The 15,510-nt window shown below is 28.8% G+C and overlaps 1 protein-coding gene across 1 annotated transcript; it reads right to left on the reverse strand.

The window, feature by feature from the left end:
• Window positions 1–1,713: 1,713 nt before the first annotated feature.
• LOC113375470 (V-type proton ATPase subunit F 1-like) lies at window positions 1,714–2,097 on the reverse strand. Its single transcript, XM_026615404.1, has one exon. The coding sequence runs from the start codon at window positions 2,095–2,097 to the stop codon at window positions 1,714–1,716; it is 384 nt and encodes a 127-aa protein (XP_026471189.1).
• Between the last annotated feature and the right edge of the window lie 13,413 nt (window positions 2,098–15,510).

Below are 15,510 nucleotides of genomic sequence, written 5' to 3' on the forward strand. Positions count from 1 at the left end.
TTATTTTGAGACCAAAAAGTAAGAAAGTAATTCATCACGAGTTTTCGTCAGGTTTAGTCAAATGTTATTTATTTTTAACCAGGTAAATTTTATTCTTCCATATAATTATAGTACTTTTAATATGCACAGAGATTCTGGGTATAATTATCACGGTTTTTTTATAAACTCACTTTTATTTTGAAATTCCGAGTTGGGGCTAGTTGAGCATAGTTGCTAAACTTGTTCTGTCACTAAGACAATTACCATTAACTTCCAGAAATTAATTATTATTTTTAAGATTTAAGCTAAGTCTATGAGTAATGATATAAAGAAATAATGATTTTAAACAAAAATACTGAATATAATGGTAAAATAATTCCTAAGTTAATTAATTGTTAATTATTCAAAGCAAATTACTATAAGTTTTGTTTCCTCTATCAATAAAGACTATAAATATAGAACTGGTTATTAAAAACTTATTTTATTTCACTAATCGACATTGAACCTATAATTTCATTATACTTTCTTAGTGCTCAACTTGCCCCACCTATGGGGTACATTGAGCATACTTGACTTTTTGCATTCAAACAGCTGTAGCTTTTAAATTTTACTTATTACCAAAAACAAGTATTAACACTTTTGTTATGCGATAAACAACAAATCCAATAAGCCGTATAGCAATTTATTGAGACTTTTCATTGAGGAGCTACATCCGTTTAAGTAAAAATTTGCTCAACTAGCCCCGCCCTACCCTATGTAAATTACAAATATATGATCTTAAAAACAAGTACAGTATGAATGTTTTTAAAGATTTTAAAGTGAAAGGCAAAAGAAAGAAAGTAATCAGCTATCACCTTAATTCTTCAGCTGTAAAAGTATTTTTTTTTCATTAGTAGTTTTTTTTTTAATTAATAAGCATTATTTAATTGTTTTATAAGATTATTTGTTATTTTTGCATAAATTCAACAGTTTTTTCATATAACGTGGATAAAAAAGACCAACTAAACCTTTGTAAACAGTAAGAAAGTAGTAAATAATAAAGTGAATTAAGTTAAATAAAGATATTTTAATTATAATAGATATTATATTAATGAAATAGTCAAATGAAATGTATATATAAAATATGAAAATTGTTTTCATGATCTGTCATACCAGGCACCTCTGTCTGTCTGAGATATGAAAATAATGTATATATATAAATAAATAAAAAAATAATAATTATTATTATTTTGTAAGAGATAAATTAAATTGCTAATTATTCGAACTCTGCTGATAAATATTTCTGACAAAATACCATTTTAAGGTTATATACCATTTATAACCAAAAATTTTGGTTACATACCAAAATACCATTTTAAGGTGATCTTTGTAAGAAATGTTCCCAAGAAACTTGTATTTTGGATTGGTTAAATAATAAAGCTATTATTTAGTTAAATCCTTTTAAAATTAGAAATAATACATTGAATCCGTTTGCAAGCCTATGGAGAAAAAAGAAAAATGACATATATTACAAAAACAGTAATAATAAATAGGAAATTTTACTGACATTATTTTGTTGCTGTTCATTTGATTTTAAATTTACTAATTTCTTCTTTACAAACACATTTATTTTAAATAAATTACACATCCGAAATGATATAAAATACTCTAGAAATAATAACAATTAAATAATATGCCATGAACAATACAAAATTTAACATAAAAGGTACAATCTTCTTTAGCTTGCAGAAACATTTAAAAATACATTCCAGCAGCACTAACCATCCCTCTAGCTCGTCTTAGAATTGAGTCTTTGGATCCATCATAGGGACGATCCTTAGAAGGAATCTCCAACACTGCAGGCAGTAGAGATTTATTACTCTCAATTACCTGACGAATTGAGTCAGCAACATTTTGGGTGATCAGTATTATGTGAATATCATCACGCTTCAAAAATTTCTGGAAGCATTCTTCTATTTCTCTGATAGGAGTATATCTATCAACTACCATAAAATTTGGTTGTCGCTTTTTATTTATTTCGCCTACTCCTCCCAGTAAGAAGCCTACGCAAGTGTCTTCATCTCCAATAACAGAAATTAATTTGTCTGTTACAACTGTATTTATGTGTCTATGTGCCATTTTTCACTTACAAAATTAATTTATTTTCAGAACTATGTTTTTATAAATTACGATTTTCAGATCTTTCCTTGATGTGACATATGACACAACATGGTATATATGATAATTTATCTGCTTAATAACATATGTACATAATTAATATTAGGTCAAATAACTTATAGGTTGTGATGTGCTCTATACAAAGCTGCATAAAATTTGAATTTAAGTTCTGTTTATATTTATTAAAAATATGAATATAAATAAGTGACAGTGTCATAATTTTGATGATCGTATTTAAGTAGCTTTAGCTTTAGAAGATTAAATGCTTATTTTGAATAATAAAGACATTTAATCAACAAGAGTGAAATTAATTAAAATTAGAAAACATGAAAGAAAACTAGGACAACTTGCCTCCGGAGACTCCTGAACCAAGTATCTTGGAAAAACTTATCATACAATCTCATAGCGGCAAATGGACAGTATATGAATAAAAAATGCTCTGAAGACGCATGTATTATTAAAACAGATATAAAATCTTTTTTGCCAACACTTAATATACAAAGAAACTTACATGCAATAATATACCAATACAAAGATATATACAAAGTTATCCCAATTTTTAATATCTAAAACTATATATCTAAATTATTCTCATTAATTTATAATATTATATATTAAAGTGACCATATTTTTTTAGTCAAAACTGGGAAAGCAATTTTTAGTTATTCTAATCCGTGATGAAAGGGGGGAGGGGGTCGTTTTGCTAAATAAAACAGTTCTTTTTAAAATGAATCTATTTTTTAAATTCGATTTGTGCATTTTTAGTAATAAGAATTTCAATATTTAATTTTATGTAATAGGTACACTTTTTTATCTATGATATTATATTACATCTTATATTGTCTGATACATATGTTTTTTCGCTTTTGAGCCATGTATATAATTTCTTCATAATTAACTTGAAACAATTAACACTTGTTCGTACGTTTTCATAATTTCAGTTAATTTTTGTGAAACCGAAAATAAATGTTAATAAAGTATCCATTCATAAGCTTACGCGTCGTATTGTAATATAATACATATTATTTATAGATATTCGATGAGTAGTTGTATTTTTATTATCAAATGCTTTTTCAAAACCCAAGACAATCCGGGACACAAGATCCAAATCCGGGACAAATATTGCTTTTAGAAAAGTTCGAGACAAAGGGTGGAAATGCGGGACCGTCCCGGCTAAACAGGGTCACCTTATGTATATGTATTATAAGGTTAATGATTTTTAGACTATATTTATAGTAATTGTTGTATGTTAGTGGGACACTGAATTTTCTCTTTATGAATCTTCTCATAAATTTTTTTTCTTGCCAGCTGATGCCGAAGGCTTTCAAAAAACATGTGATTCAGAGACTCTTTTTCGTGGCCAAGAAATATTATCTCTATGAAAGAAAGCAGTCTCTTTGGGGATGGATTCAGCGTATCCGGGCAAGATTTGCCAAGCCTGCTTTTGTAATCTACCCGAAAACTATCGAGATAGTGGGTAGTAAATGTTTGCTCATGTAAATAGTTGTGTAATAGTAAATAATATGTAGTATTGAGAAATGAACAGATATCCCAAAATAAATAGTATTTTACTTACTTTTTACAGTGAATAAATAATCAATTGCATGCTACTAATTAAACTTATTCCAATTCTGTTCAAATTGACTGTTTCACGATTTATTACTCGTGTCGTATTGACTTCCCGTAGGGTAAGTTAAAGTAATCGCAAAAAAAATGGAATTTTTTATATATCTTTACGTTTTAAAGGTTTTTGAACATTTTGGCATACTTTGTAAAAATCTATGTATGTGTGTGTGTATGTGCGTGATCAGAAACATATTTTTGGTAGAATTTCGATTACTATAACTAACCCTACGGGATGTTAAGAAGTTCAAAACTTCCAAAATATTTAAAGAAATAAAAACAATCAAACTTTTCATAATCCTTTTTTTTCAAACATTTCAAAGTTCCGAAAAATTTAATTTTTTCAAATTTAAAAAAAAATTTGAGTTTAAAAATTTGAACAAATCAATTTTAGGTACGGAAAGTTCCAACAATTTGGAACTTTTCAATTGACCCTCCCTACGGGAAGTTAATATTGATATAAAACAAGGCATAGTAGGATGTAAAAGAAAACGAATTTATTTTTTGTGTTCACAAGAGACAAATCGTGTGCCAGACACACTCCTTTAATCCTATCTCTCTAGGCGCTGGCGTTGTATTGTAAAACTTTCAATACGATCTTCTTGCGTGTGATCACAATCGACCGTATTACATTTCGCTTCACAACTGACATGCGACAATAGATTGTGATGGAAACCTTTCAGCTACCAAAATATTATTATATATTTTAAATAATTGCACAATAGTTTTTTTTACTTAATATTTAATGATTTGAAATTAGTTTTACCAATGCATATGCCACTTTGCATTGGTCATACACTAACACTTAATTAATACGATTTTATCACATACTTGGGGCAAAATGTGCCAAAAACGGTAACTCAGTTTTTAAGAGAACAGAGCGCCCGATTTGAATAATTCAAAAAACATTTTACTGGTATTAACAAGATGAAAAACTGATGAAAATTTCATGAAAGCAGGTGTAGCGGTTTCGGAGATCTAGTAAAAAAATTAAAAAAAGCCATTTGGCGGTCAAAAATGATCATTAGATATATGCACATCTAATTATCAGATATTTTATAGAGATTTTAACAATAAATATACATTTTGTTCACATTCTTATACGTTCTGTAGCAATGTTTATCCGTTAGACGGCGACGGGGCGCTTACGCGCTTCGATATTTCGTCTTTATGCAGTTAAAGCAGTACGATTGCTTTGAAAAAAAGTTCAGAACTTCCAAAATATATCAAAATAAATTTTTCTTCAAAAAGTCTTTTTTTTCAAAAAAAGTAAATTTTTGTCAAAAGTTTATAGTTTCTCAAAAATCTAACTTTTTCAGAGTAATTTTTTTAAAAAAATACTAATCTTTTCAAAAAAATAATTTTTGGTACGGAAAGTTCCAGCAATTTGCCCTAAGGCACGTTACCATGCGCCTCACTAGTTTTGTTTAAATCTAATCAAGATCATGTTTCTTAACAGATGTTCTGTAGAAGGAACGTACTTAGTTCCGAAACGTCGACAATAAATAAAAAAATTGTTTTAAAAAACTTTTTTGGTTTTTTATTTTGAGTCTTTGTTTGAAGCTCGACAACATATATACATTTATTTTTTTTCAGAAAGTTTTAGAAGTTTATTTTTCCAAAGCATTATGTTTTCTTGACGTTTTGAACCATTCTGAACCATATTAGGAAAAGGTATGTGTGTATGTGTGAGCCTTGATCTTTCGTTAATGCTTCTTCAAAAAACGGCTGGACCAATTTTAAAAATGTAAAAGCCTTTCGATGTAACTCTAAGAACTAACGTTTGTCAGTTTTGCACGACGATTGACCGTTTCTCTGTAAGCCGTTTCTTTGTAAATAGCAGAAAAGTGAAAAAAAATTCGTCCAAGTTTTAGACCGCAAATCTGAATCGATTTTAAAAATTCAAAAACTATTCGAAGGATATTATTTGAAAATCATGCTGATTAGTTTTGCGCAAAGATCGGATAGGACGTAATTAATTGTTAAAAAAATAAACAAATTGTACGTGGTCTTAATGAAAATACTAAAAATATTGTAAATATTATAGTCCTACAAAAAGTATTGAAATTTGTATGTTTTTTTAATAATGTGCTATAAACAATTTTGTTCAAAGTTTAATAATCTGTAACTGATTTTCTGCAATAGATTATTATGATCTCAAGCAACCCTGTATACTTGTAAATCACTAAATCACATTAACACATCGATTTCTTATTCTTGTATCTATTGTTTGCACGTGTCGGGAAGTTAATGTAATATGCCTTAAGGGAAGTTTATGTAATATGCAATTTGCATTAAGATTCTCTATTTTAAAACCGTATGAGTTATTATTGCATGAATTTTAATTCGTCGATTCTACAAATAGTTTACATGTAGTAACGATTTTTTTTTTTTTTGAAAATTTGCTTTATTTGACTTAAATACATACATTGATTTTTACATAAAGATACAAATTGTATACACCTATTCTGTGAATATCATTATACTATCATAATATAATATTGTTTGCATATATATATTTGTTTCAATTGACTTATATAAGTATGAAAAGAGTTATTAAAAACATACTGCCATCTTATTATGTAGTAACGATGATTTATTTGATACAGTATATAAGATAGGGATGTCTCATCTACTATAGACCTATCCGTTAAATGTTATTAAAGCTTCATGTATAGCTCACGTATAATATCATAACTTGTGAAGGAGCACGATGTGAGGTCTGCGTTCAAATTTCGCAGCATCACATCAAATTATAGCCATTAGAGACGTGACGGCGCGGCACCGCGATCAATTTATATAACAGGTTGACAATCCCCGCTTGAGCGGGCGCTACAGGCCGCCTGTAGGCCGTGGGAAAAGCTCGGGAGCGCGCGCTCCGTTCGCCGATTCGTCGTCTGACTTTTTTCTTCGTCTTTTCTTTAAGAAGCGAGACGATCGAGAAGTTTTTCACGCGTCGTAGCCCCCTTTGGTTAGAACCGTTTCTCAAAGTGGGAGCGGTAATTAGATTATCTCTATTGCTTTGAGGAATTATATATGGTAATGCACAAGCGTACAACTTTTGAACTCACTTGGCATACTGTTCCTTAACACAAAATAAATGTATCGTAAATTATTTTTATAATCTATGGAATATTTGTTAAATTCTCTTTTTTAAACATTGAACTAAACTAGTGGTGCATGGTACCGTGCCTTAAGGCAAATTGCTGGAAGTTCCCGTACCATTTTAATTCTTTTTTAAAGTTGTACAATTCTTTGAGAACATTGAACAAATTAGATTTTTGAGAATTTTGAGATTTTTGAAAGAATGGACCATTTTTGAAAAAAATGTTTTTTTTCGTATTTAATTTTTTTTTTTGAAAATTTATATTTTTGTAAAGCAATTGCACTGCGTGGCCATTTTAGTATCAAAGCGCGCAAGCGCTGAGTTGCAGTCTGACAGTTAAACAGTTAAATCTTTGTACGGAAACCGTAAAACGCAATCAAAATTTGTACTTATTAAAATCTCTATAAAATATCTGATAACTTGATAAGCATATGTCTAATAAACATTTTTGACCTCCAAATAGCATTGCATTCAAATCGGACGCTTCGTTTTCTCAAAAACTGAATTACCATTTTTGACACTTTTCGTCCAGTATATATACGTATAATGCAATATACGTATAATGATGAATTTTTATATATATAGATTACAATACCTTAAGGCTATGGTTTTCAACCTGTGGAGCATGACTTCTCAGGGGTACGCGAGGCTGTTACAAAGTGGGCGTACATCTGTTCCCAATACTGAAAATAAATAAAAGATGTTGAAATAATATGAAAAACAATTAATAAAAAAAAATATTATTTTTAACTTTAAAAAAGATGGCAAAGCCATGTTACGCTCCAACTTCCATACAATATGCTACTGAATTATACTGAATACTGTCAAAATGTAATGTATTTGCTGTGCATTCAGGCGATTTACACATAAACAACAACGTCAGTTGTATGTTATGAAACTGAATTAGAAATACCCTGTCATCTAAGATCGTTTTTTGACATTTGTGCGGTTTCTGGGTTAGGTATTCTATCTGACAACCCGGGAAAAACGCCTGACTGCACAGCAACCACATGGCTATGAATGATCAATATTTAGTATGAAAAGTTCTTCATTACATAGCCTTCCATAACATTGGTATGTTGTGCGGCAGAATGAGTTCATTTATTTTCAAAATAAACAGTGAAAAATTTCATCTGAATATCTAAATCTCAATTTCCGTTGATTAAGTCAATTATGTAATACACCTATCGGATTGACATGCACCACTAGTTTGTAATTAAATCCCAAAAACCAGAAATTTTTAAAATCCTCATGTAGAAAGCGCATTTCAGATAGAGTGCGACTATGCGTCTACTTTATAAATAGGTAGGGGAGACTGGGTACGGTTGTGTCAGAGTGCAAATTGACATAATAGATAAACTAAATGATTTTGAGATATGGTCCAAAGGGCGAAAGATGAAGTATGATTGTTCCAACAAGATTCCGTTATTGCTTTCAGTCAGTGCCACACATTATAATGATCTGGAAACCGCATTGCTGTTAAAGAATCAAAAGTAAGTTTTCATGTTAGAATTCTTTGAATAATAACTGTTAATTGTATACAGATAAATCACTTTGTTTGTTATTTTGCTGTAAGTCGAACATTAGTAGTTATTTACCAGCAATTAATTTTGGTTAGATTATTTAGCTCAGTTGGGTACGGATGTGACAAATTTTGTGGGTATGGTTGTGACATGTACTTCTTGTCTATTTAGAGCGAAGATAAACCGATAAAAAAATCTAAGAAAAAACACGAGAGACAAAGGAAAAGAAGAATTCAATACAAGAAAAAAAAAGATTTCACAAAGAATTTTTGTTAAATTTGTTTAAAAAAATATTTTTTATTATTAATTGTTAGGTTCTACTCATACTCATTAGGCTTTGTTTAAATGTTTATATTGTGTTGTATTACATATTATAGTTTATAGTTTATAGTTTGGTGAAAAGTCTCAGACATAAAGAAATTTCACCTCTAAACGCTTTATTGTACGTTACATAATCATGAACATTACCACTCAACTTCTGAGTGACTTTGAACATGGGTATCGCGTATTTAAGCTAAAATATGAAAAAAACAAATCAAACAATTAAATATATATATATATCGGAGATCATGAAACCGCAAGTTTCATTCATTTCACACGCGATCCGAGTTCATCCCAAGTCTGGAATGAAAAGAAAAATTAGATATGTTCAGTTGAGACCAACTGAAACATTTTAGATAATCAATGCATGTTTTCAGAATATGATGCACAATTTAATATCTATATTATTGTTATTAACGACATTAAAAGTCGTCATAAACCATTTTGGTGTTTGTAGCTATTGTTTTTTCAACCTAGTGCAAAGGGTGTAAAAATGGTCATGCAGTTTTTGAGAAAACGGATCAACCGATTAGGTTGATTCAAAAAACATTTTGCTTGTGTAGACGGTATGCAAAAAATGTTTTTACAGAAAATTTTATAATTTTAAAAATTTTCAATAAAAAAATCAAAATTTAAAAAAAAAAAAATCAAAAATTTCGATTTTTTTATTTTCTAATAAGGATCTAAATTTATAATAATTTCAAAAAATATCAGAATTAAAAAAAATCGATTTCTTACAAAATTTTTAGAACATTTCAAAATTAAAAAAAAATCGAATATTTTCAAAAATTTCCCGATTTTTATTTTTTTTAAAAAAAATCGTTTTTTTTTCAAAAATTCCAAAGAATTTCGAACTTTTAAAAAATTTTTTAAATTTTGAAAAAATTTTTATATTATCAAATAAATCAAATTTAAAAAGAAATAGCTAATTTCTTGTAAACATACACATACGCTCGTCATCAATTTAATAAGAACTTATAAATTTACACAAATTACAATTTTAATTAATTATTAAGTAATTTGCATTAGTTATTGATTATTTTCATTTCTCAATTGTTCAATTACAGTACGGGAAATTTCAGCAATTTGCCTTAAGGCACGATACCATGCACCACTAGTTAACTTTTCTCCCAGCCAACTGGTTAATTAAAAAAATTATTACTGATCAAATAAAAAGTGGCACAACCGTACCCCGTCTCCCCTACTATCGCCTAGTGATGTTTTTCTTTGCCTAGTGATAGCGTAAGTGCGGCTGCGTGAGATTGCAATGTAATCGAATCAGATTTACGGTATCATTAGCAGAACCTGAATAATGATGATTTTCTAGTTAATGAGTGTTAGTACAAAACGATGGATTATTAGATAAAAAGACCGTGCGAAGAAATATAAGGAAGTGCTGGTATGATATTTACTGGAGATCAATTTTTACTTTTGTTTTATTTTTAACTTATTTTTTATATATTTTCTAGTAAAATAAGATTGGCTCAAATTAAATGATATACGGTTGGCAAAAGAAATTTCAATTGATCAAACTAGTTGTAGAATACTACGAGTTAGTTGTACTCGCTGTTGTAGAATTACATAATTTATATCCGATCTCTTTCATTTGGATTGATGAAGTTTGTTCTATTAAATAGTCTTAAATAGAGTAAAGTCTTTTAACGAGCTATATTAATTGATTTAATGTTAACTACTTGTTTATTTGCGACTAATAATTTTATGGGTATGTGCTCAAATAAAATTTTGCCTCTAATTTAATATCTAATAACTAATGTTGATAATAATAAGTTTCCGGGTATAATTACTAAAAAAGTAGCATTTATTGAAAGGGTTGCTCATATATTTTTAAACCGATATTTATTGAATATTGATTTCATTCTTGCAGTGTGTAATGTATGGTAAAATATTCAATAAAAAAATCAATAAATATTGATCAATGATTAGTAACAATTATTTTAAATATTTACAAAAAATAATTATAACTACTATATATTTTAATGAGGGTATATTTTTTTAGAATAACACATAAAATACATATATTTTAAACTGAACTTTAAATTTAAAATTTATATTTAAAGTATAAAACTTTGTAAATTTTTGAAAAAATTCTGAAAATGTTGAAATTTATTTGGACCGTGTAAGTGAAGGTTAAAACTTAAAAATCTTGGTACGGAACCCAAAAAAATTGTAACAAAATTAGTACTCATTTTTAAAATCTCTATAAAATATCTGATAACTTGATGTGCATATGTCTAATGATCATTTTTGGCCGCCAAATATCATTTTCTTTTTTACTTTTTTCTCTGTATCTCCGAAACCGCTGAAAAGTCTTCCTAAAAATTCAATCAGTTCTTCATTTCGTCAATACAAGTAAAACATTTTTTGAATCATTGGAAACTCTTGATCCGTGCGCCCGAAATCGTGGACAAAATTTGTATCTAAACACACACACATACATATACATACATCAATTTTTTAAGGGTATGCCAAAATGTTCAGAAACCTCTGAAAAACTTGAAGTATGCAAACATTTTTATTTTTGATTTTGCGATCACTATAACTTACCCTATGAAAAATTAAAAAAATGTATTATGACGCACCAAAGTTAGATTGTAATGGCTTCATACAAATAGTAATTTAGTAACATATTTAAAAAAAGTTTCAAATAGAGTAGAGCGGGGCTTAAAGGTCTGTGCATAAAAAGGTATCAGTATCTCAAAAACAAGCAATGTTTGGAAATTTTTTAAACAACAATGTTTGGAAGTGGAGGGAACAAAATGTATATCCATCCATAACATTAAATCAAGCAACTTTGGTATCAAGAGATAAACTATGTTTAAAAATCCACATCCAAATATTTTCGTTGCTAGTTTTTCTGGTTGTTTGGTTGCACTGTTGTTTACTTCACGAGACTTCAATATACTTGTTAAGTATACGTTATTTATTTGTTTTAGAAGATATATTGCTAATTTTTTAATAAATGATTTTATATAACATCTATAATAACTTGCATGTGGGTGGGGTAAAAAGGATCAACTGAACTTTTATCCTGGCACAAAAAATAAATTAAATTGATAGTTAGTCTAACTTTGAAATTTATATACAGTGCTACTCTTGTAAAAAAACGTACTCAAGAAATTTATATTTTGCATTGGTTGAATCTCGTAGCTATTATTATTTCGTAAAAACCTTCAAATTTAAAAATAAGTATTGCATACATTACCCCCATGGAGTAAAAAGAGACAGATGATAAATTTTAGAAAATAGTAAATAAACATATAAATGTAATCAGGAATTAACTGTGAATTTCACTGAACATAGTACGAAGGTCGTTTGTTTGATACGTGTTATGTGTTATGATTTAGTTCATTTGGTATAGACAGTATAATTTCTAATAATTGGGCTTTTGTGCCCCGCCCTACCCTGAGTTGTCAATAAGTTATCTTCATTACAAAAATTTTGAATTAGCACGTTGTTTTCTGATTATTTTATTAATTAAATTAATTCAATAATAAGGATATAATTAATAAACAAACTAAAATATTATAAATTAAAACAAATTAATTTAAAGGAAGCAGTGATATAAGAAAAATTATGGCATAATAATTCAGATAAAATAATGAAGACTGTTTTGATAGAGTCCAAACATTATCATAACTAAACCTTTACACATGTCAATTACGAGCATCAAATAAATTCGTGTGTAATCATTTTTTATCAATATTACATTACTATAAACATAAAGCAATAAAGTCAACAGTACCGAATCCCGTCAGAAAATGAGATCCATATGAAGCTATTAAGCATCGCCTTGATTGTTTCACACGACCATTAGAACGATATAAGCCTGGATATTATTTTCGGCTTACAATTTCTAAAAATAGAATCGACCACATGTCATTTAGACATGACACTCTTGTAACGGAGTAATAGCGATCCCATATATACAAAACTCAAACGGTTGAGAACCGAACAACGAGCTTGAAACCAGAACCAAAAACACATGTTGCTCCACAGCGAATGTTTTTATTTCAAAATCCAAAAGTTAAAAATAGAAACGAAATGCACAGAAATAAGATTGCCGTGAGAACTTCAATAGGATAGTTGACGGCTTTTTATCCTTAATTTTTTAATTGACACCCTTTCTGCTTTCTTTGGTTTTTGTAGTAATTTAAATTTCAACAGTTTGGCAGTAAAAGAATCAGGGGTAAATTTATTACTACAATCTGTACGAACGTGCTAATTGATTTGAATAGTTAACAATTGGTAAATTATACGTAATTGTCTCCGAATCCCATTGTTTTATTTTGTGAGACCTTTCTCTGTGTTTTTGCTGACCCGCGGCCGTGAAAATGATTGGCTGCAAGGCCGACACCTGATACCTTATACTGCCCAGTTGTTATTGTTATTAAAACAAATACATTGTATTTCTTGCATAGCGTGATAATAACTTGGAATCATAAAAGTACATACGATCTAAGCGATTATTTTATCTGAAGAATAAAATAAAAAATATGGAAATGCATTACTATGAAAAGTAATCCGGAAGAGATCAAGCAATACGCAATTGATTACTGCTCCTTAATATTGAATTTTAAATTAATTCACTTCGAATCAATTTGTTTATTAGATAATTTTTCAAAAAATTATCATCTGTATAAAAGCATTTCAGTTATCAATTTGGATTTATTAAATGGAAAAATAATGGATAATTATCTTACAAAAATTAACAGTTACAAAATATTTATTAATTAATTTTAAATTTTAAGCTTTCTTTCTATATAAGAATTATATGTGTAAACGATTAGTAAGAATGTATATGTAAACGATCATATCGAACAATTTAAAAGTTTTTCAATATAAAATCAAACAAATTAATAATTAACCATTTTAAATATGAAGTATCGTTAATTGTTGATCAATATAAGAACAACAAACTATAATGTTGTAATGAATACAATTGCATTAAGAAATAATATATACAAATGCATTAAATATTTATATATGAAGTTTTATCAAGTGTTGGTCGATGTAAAAGTGTAGAATTTAATATGATAATAAATACAAATAATTAACTTCTCGAAAGGTAGGTTATAATTAACGAAAATATTTTTTTGTATCTATGCCGAAAATGAATGTTTTAGTAAAGAATTCTTTCGTTTTTGAGATAATAAAGCGTCTGATTTGATTAGTGATCGAATGAAGAATTGTTCAAATTTTTCGGAAGACTGGTTAAGCGGATTCGGAGATTCAGATAAAAAGTTAGTAATGATGTCATTTAGTGGAAAAAAATGATCATTAGGCATATGCACATTATCTTATCGTATATTTTATAGAGAGTTTAATAATAATAAATATAATATATTTTCCATATTTTTGGATTCGTACTAAGATTTATAATGCTTCAAGTTTACTTACATAGATCAAACAAATGCCCACGACATTTTTGACAATATGGTCTAGCTGACCAAATTTTTTAAAATAGTCGAAGTTTTGCAAAAATCCGGAAAAAGACAAAAATCCCAAAAAAATGTAATTTGTTCAAAAATTTTAAACCTTTTGAAAATTTTAAATTGCAGTTTTCAACAACTAAGACACAATGCCATGCATCACTAGTTAAAATGTTATTATTTGTATTAATTTTTTCTCCCAAAAGACAGATAAAGCCATAAATAACAACAAATATATCAAAATACACAATAGTCAATATTAAGTTATATTAAGGAACCGATTCTGCCGTAATCATGGACCATTGTTAAGGAAAGTTTATGTTATGTAGATTATGTTTTATACAAAATTGTATTAAAAACTGTCAAAATTCATGTGGTTACAGTGCAGTCAGGCGTTTTAGATAGAAAACCTAACCTAGAAAACGCATACTTGTAAAAAACTATGTTATCATAACTGTATCTTTGAGATATGGCTATATTAAAGGACCGATTCTGCCGTAAAATGGACCATTGTTAAGGAAAGTTTATGTTATGTAGCAGTTTTAATACAAAATTGAACTAAATACTGTCAAAATTCATGTGGCTACTGTGCAGTCAGGCGTTTTAGATAGAAAACCTAACCTAGAAAACGCATACTTTAAACGATGTTATCATAACTGCATCTTTGAGATATGGCTTTATAACATATGAGTAAAATTGCATTTTGATGATCGCACAGCAACCACATGGCATTTTGACAGTATTTAGTACCATTTTGTATGAAAAATGCTACGTAACATAGCCTTGCCATAACATTGGTCTATTTTACGGTAGATTCGGCTCATAAATCTAACAAAATATCTTGAATAAAATACGCCTGATATATCCAAAACTAGCGCAGCCATCTACAATAAAACCGCTGAACACATACAGTGTGAAAATAAACCAGGGAGATGAAATCTCCGTCTCGATTTTCGGACCAATCAGAGTCCCCGAAAGACGTGCTCTCGCCCCACGCGGAGGATGGTGTATCAGTGTCGTCGTGACAAGCCTCGTGTTAAGCCGCGGCGTTGAAAGTTCGGGATAATTAATTACATTCGCAAATTGCTTGTCGCCAATAAATTACGTTGTTTATTCAGTGCCATCAATTAGGACTCTACACACTGACCGGTTAATTAAGGTGAGTCAATTTACATACATTATTCATTCGATTTATTGTATTTTTATTGGTATACTTTGTAATTTTAATACGATAATTTTACATTTATAGTAATGCATGTCCTTTTTTATCACTGTTCATATTTTTATTTCAGGATTAAATTCAACGTTTTTATAACAAAATGTGATATACAATTAAATCTGGATTAATACA

The sequence above is a fragment of the Ctenocephalides felis genome, unplaced genomic scaffold (genome assembly GCF_003426905.1).
Source record: "Ctenocephalides felis isolate EL2017-DRISC unplaced genomic scaffold, ASM342690v1 CF-g0.4_SCAFFOLD_01886, whole genome shotgun sequence".
Taxonomy (NCBI): Eukaryota; Metazoa; Arthropoda; class Insecta; order Siphonaptera; family Pulicidae; genus Ctenocephalides; species Ctenocephalides felis.

Coding starts and splice junctions, on each gene's coding strand:
- LOC113375470 (XM_026615404.1), bottom strand. CDS start 2,097: ATGGCACATAGACACATAAATACAGTTGTAACAGACAAATTAATTTCT.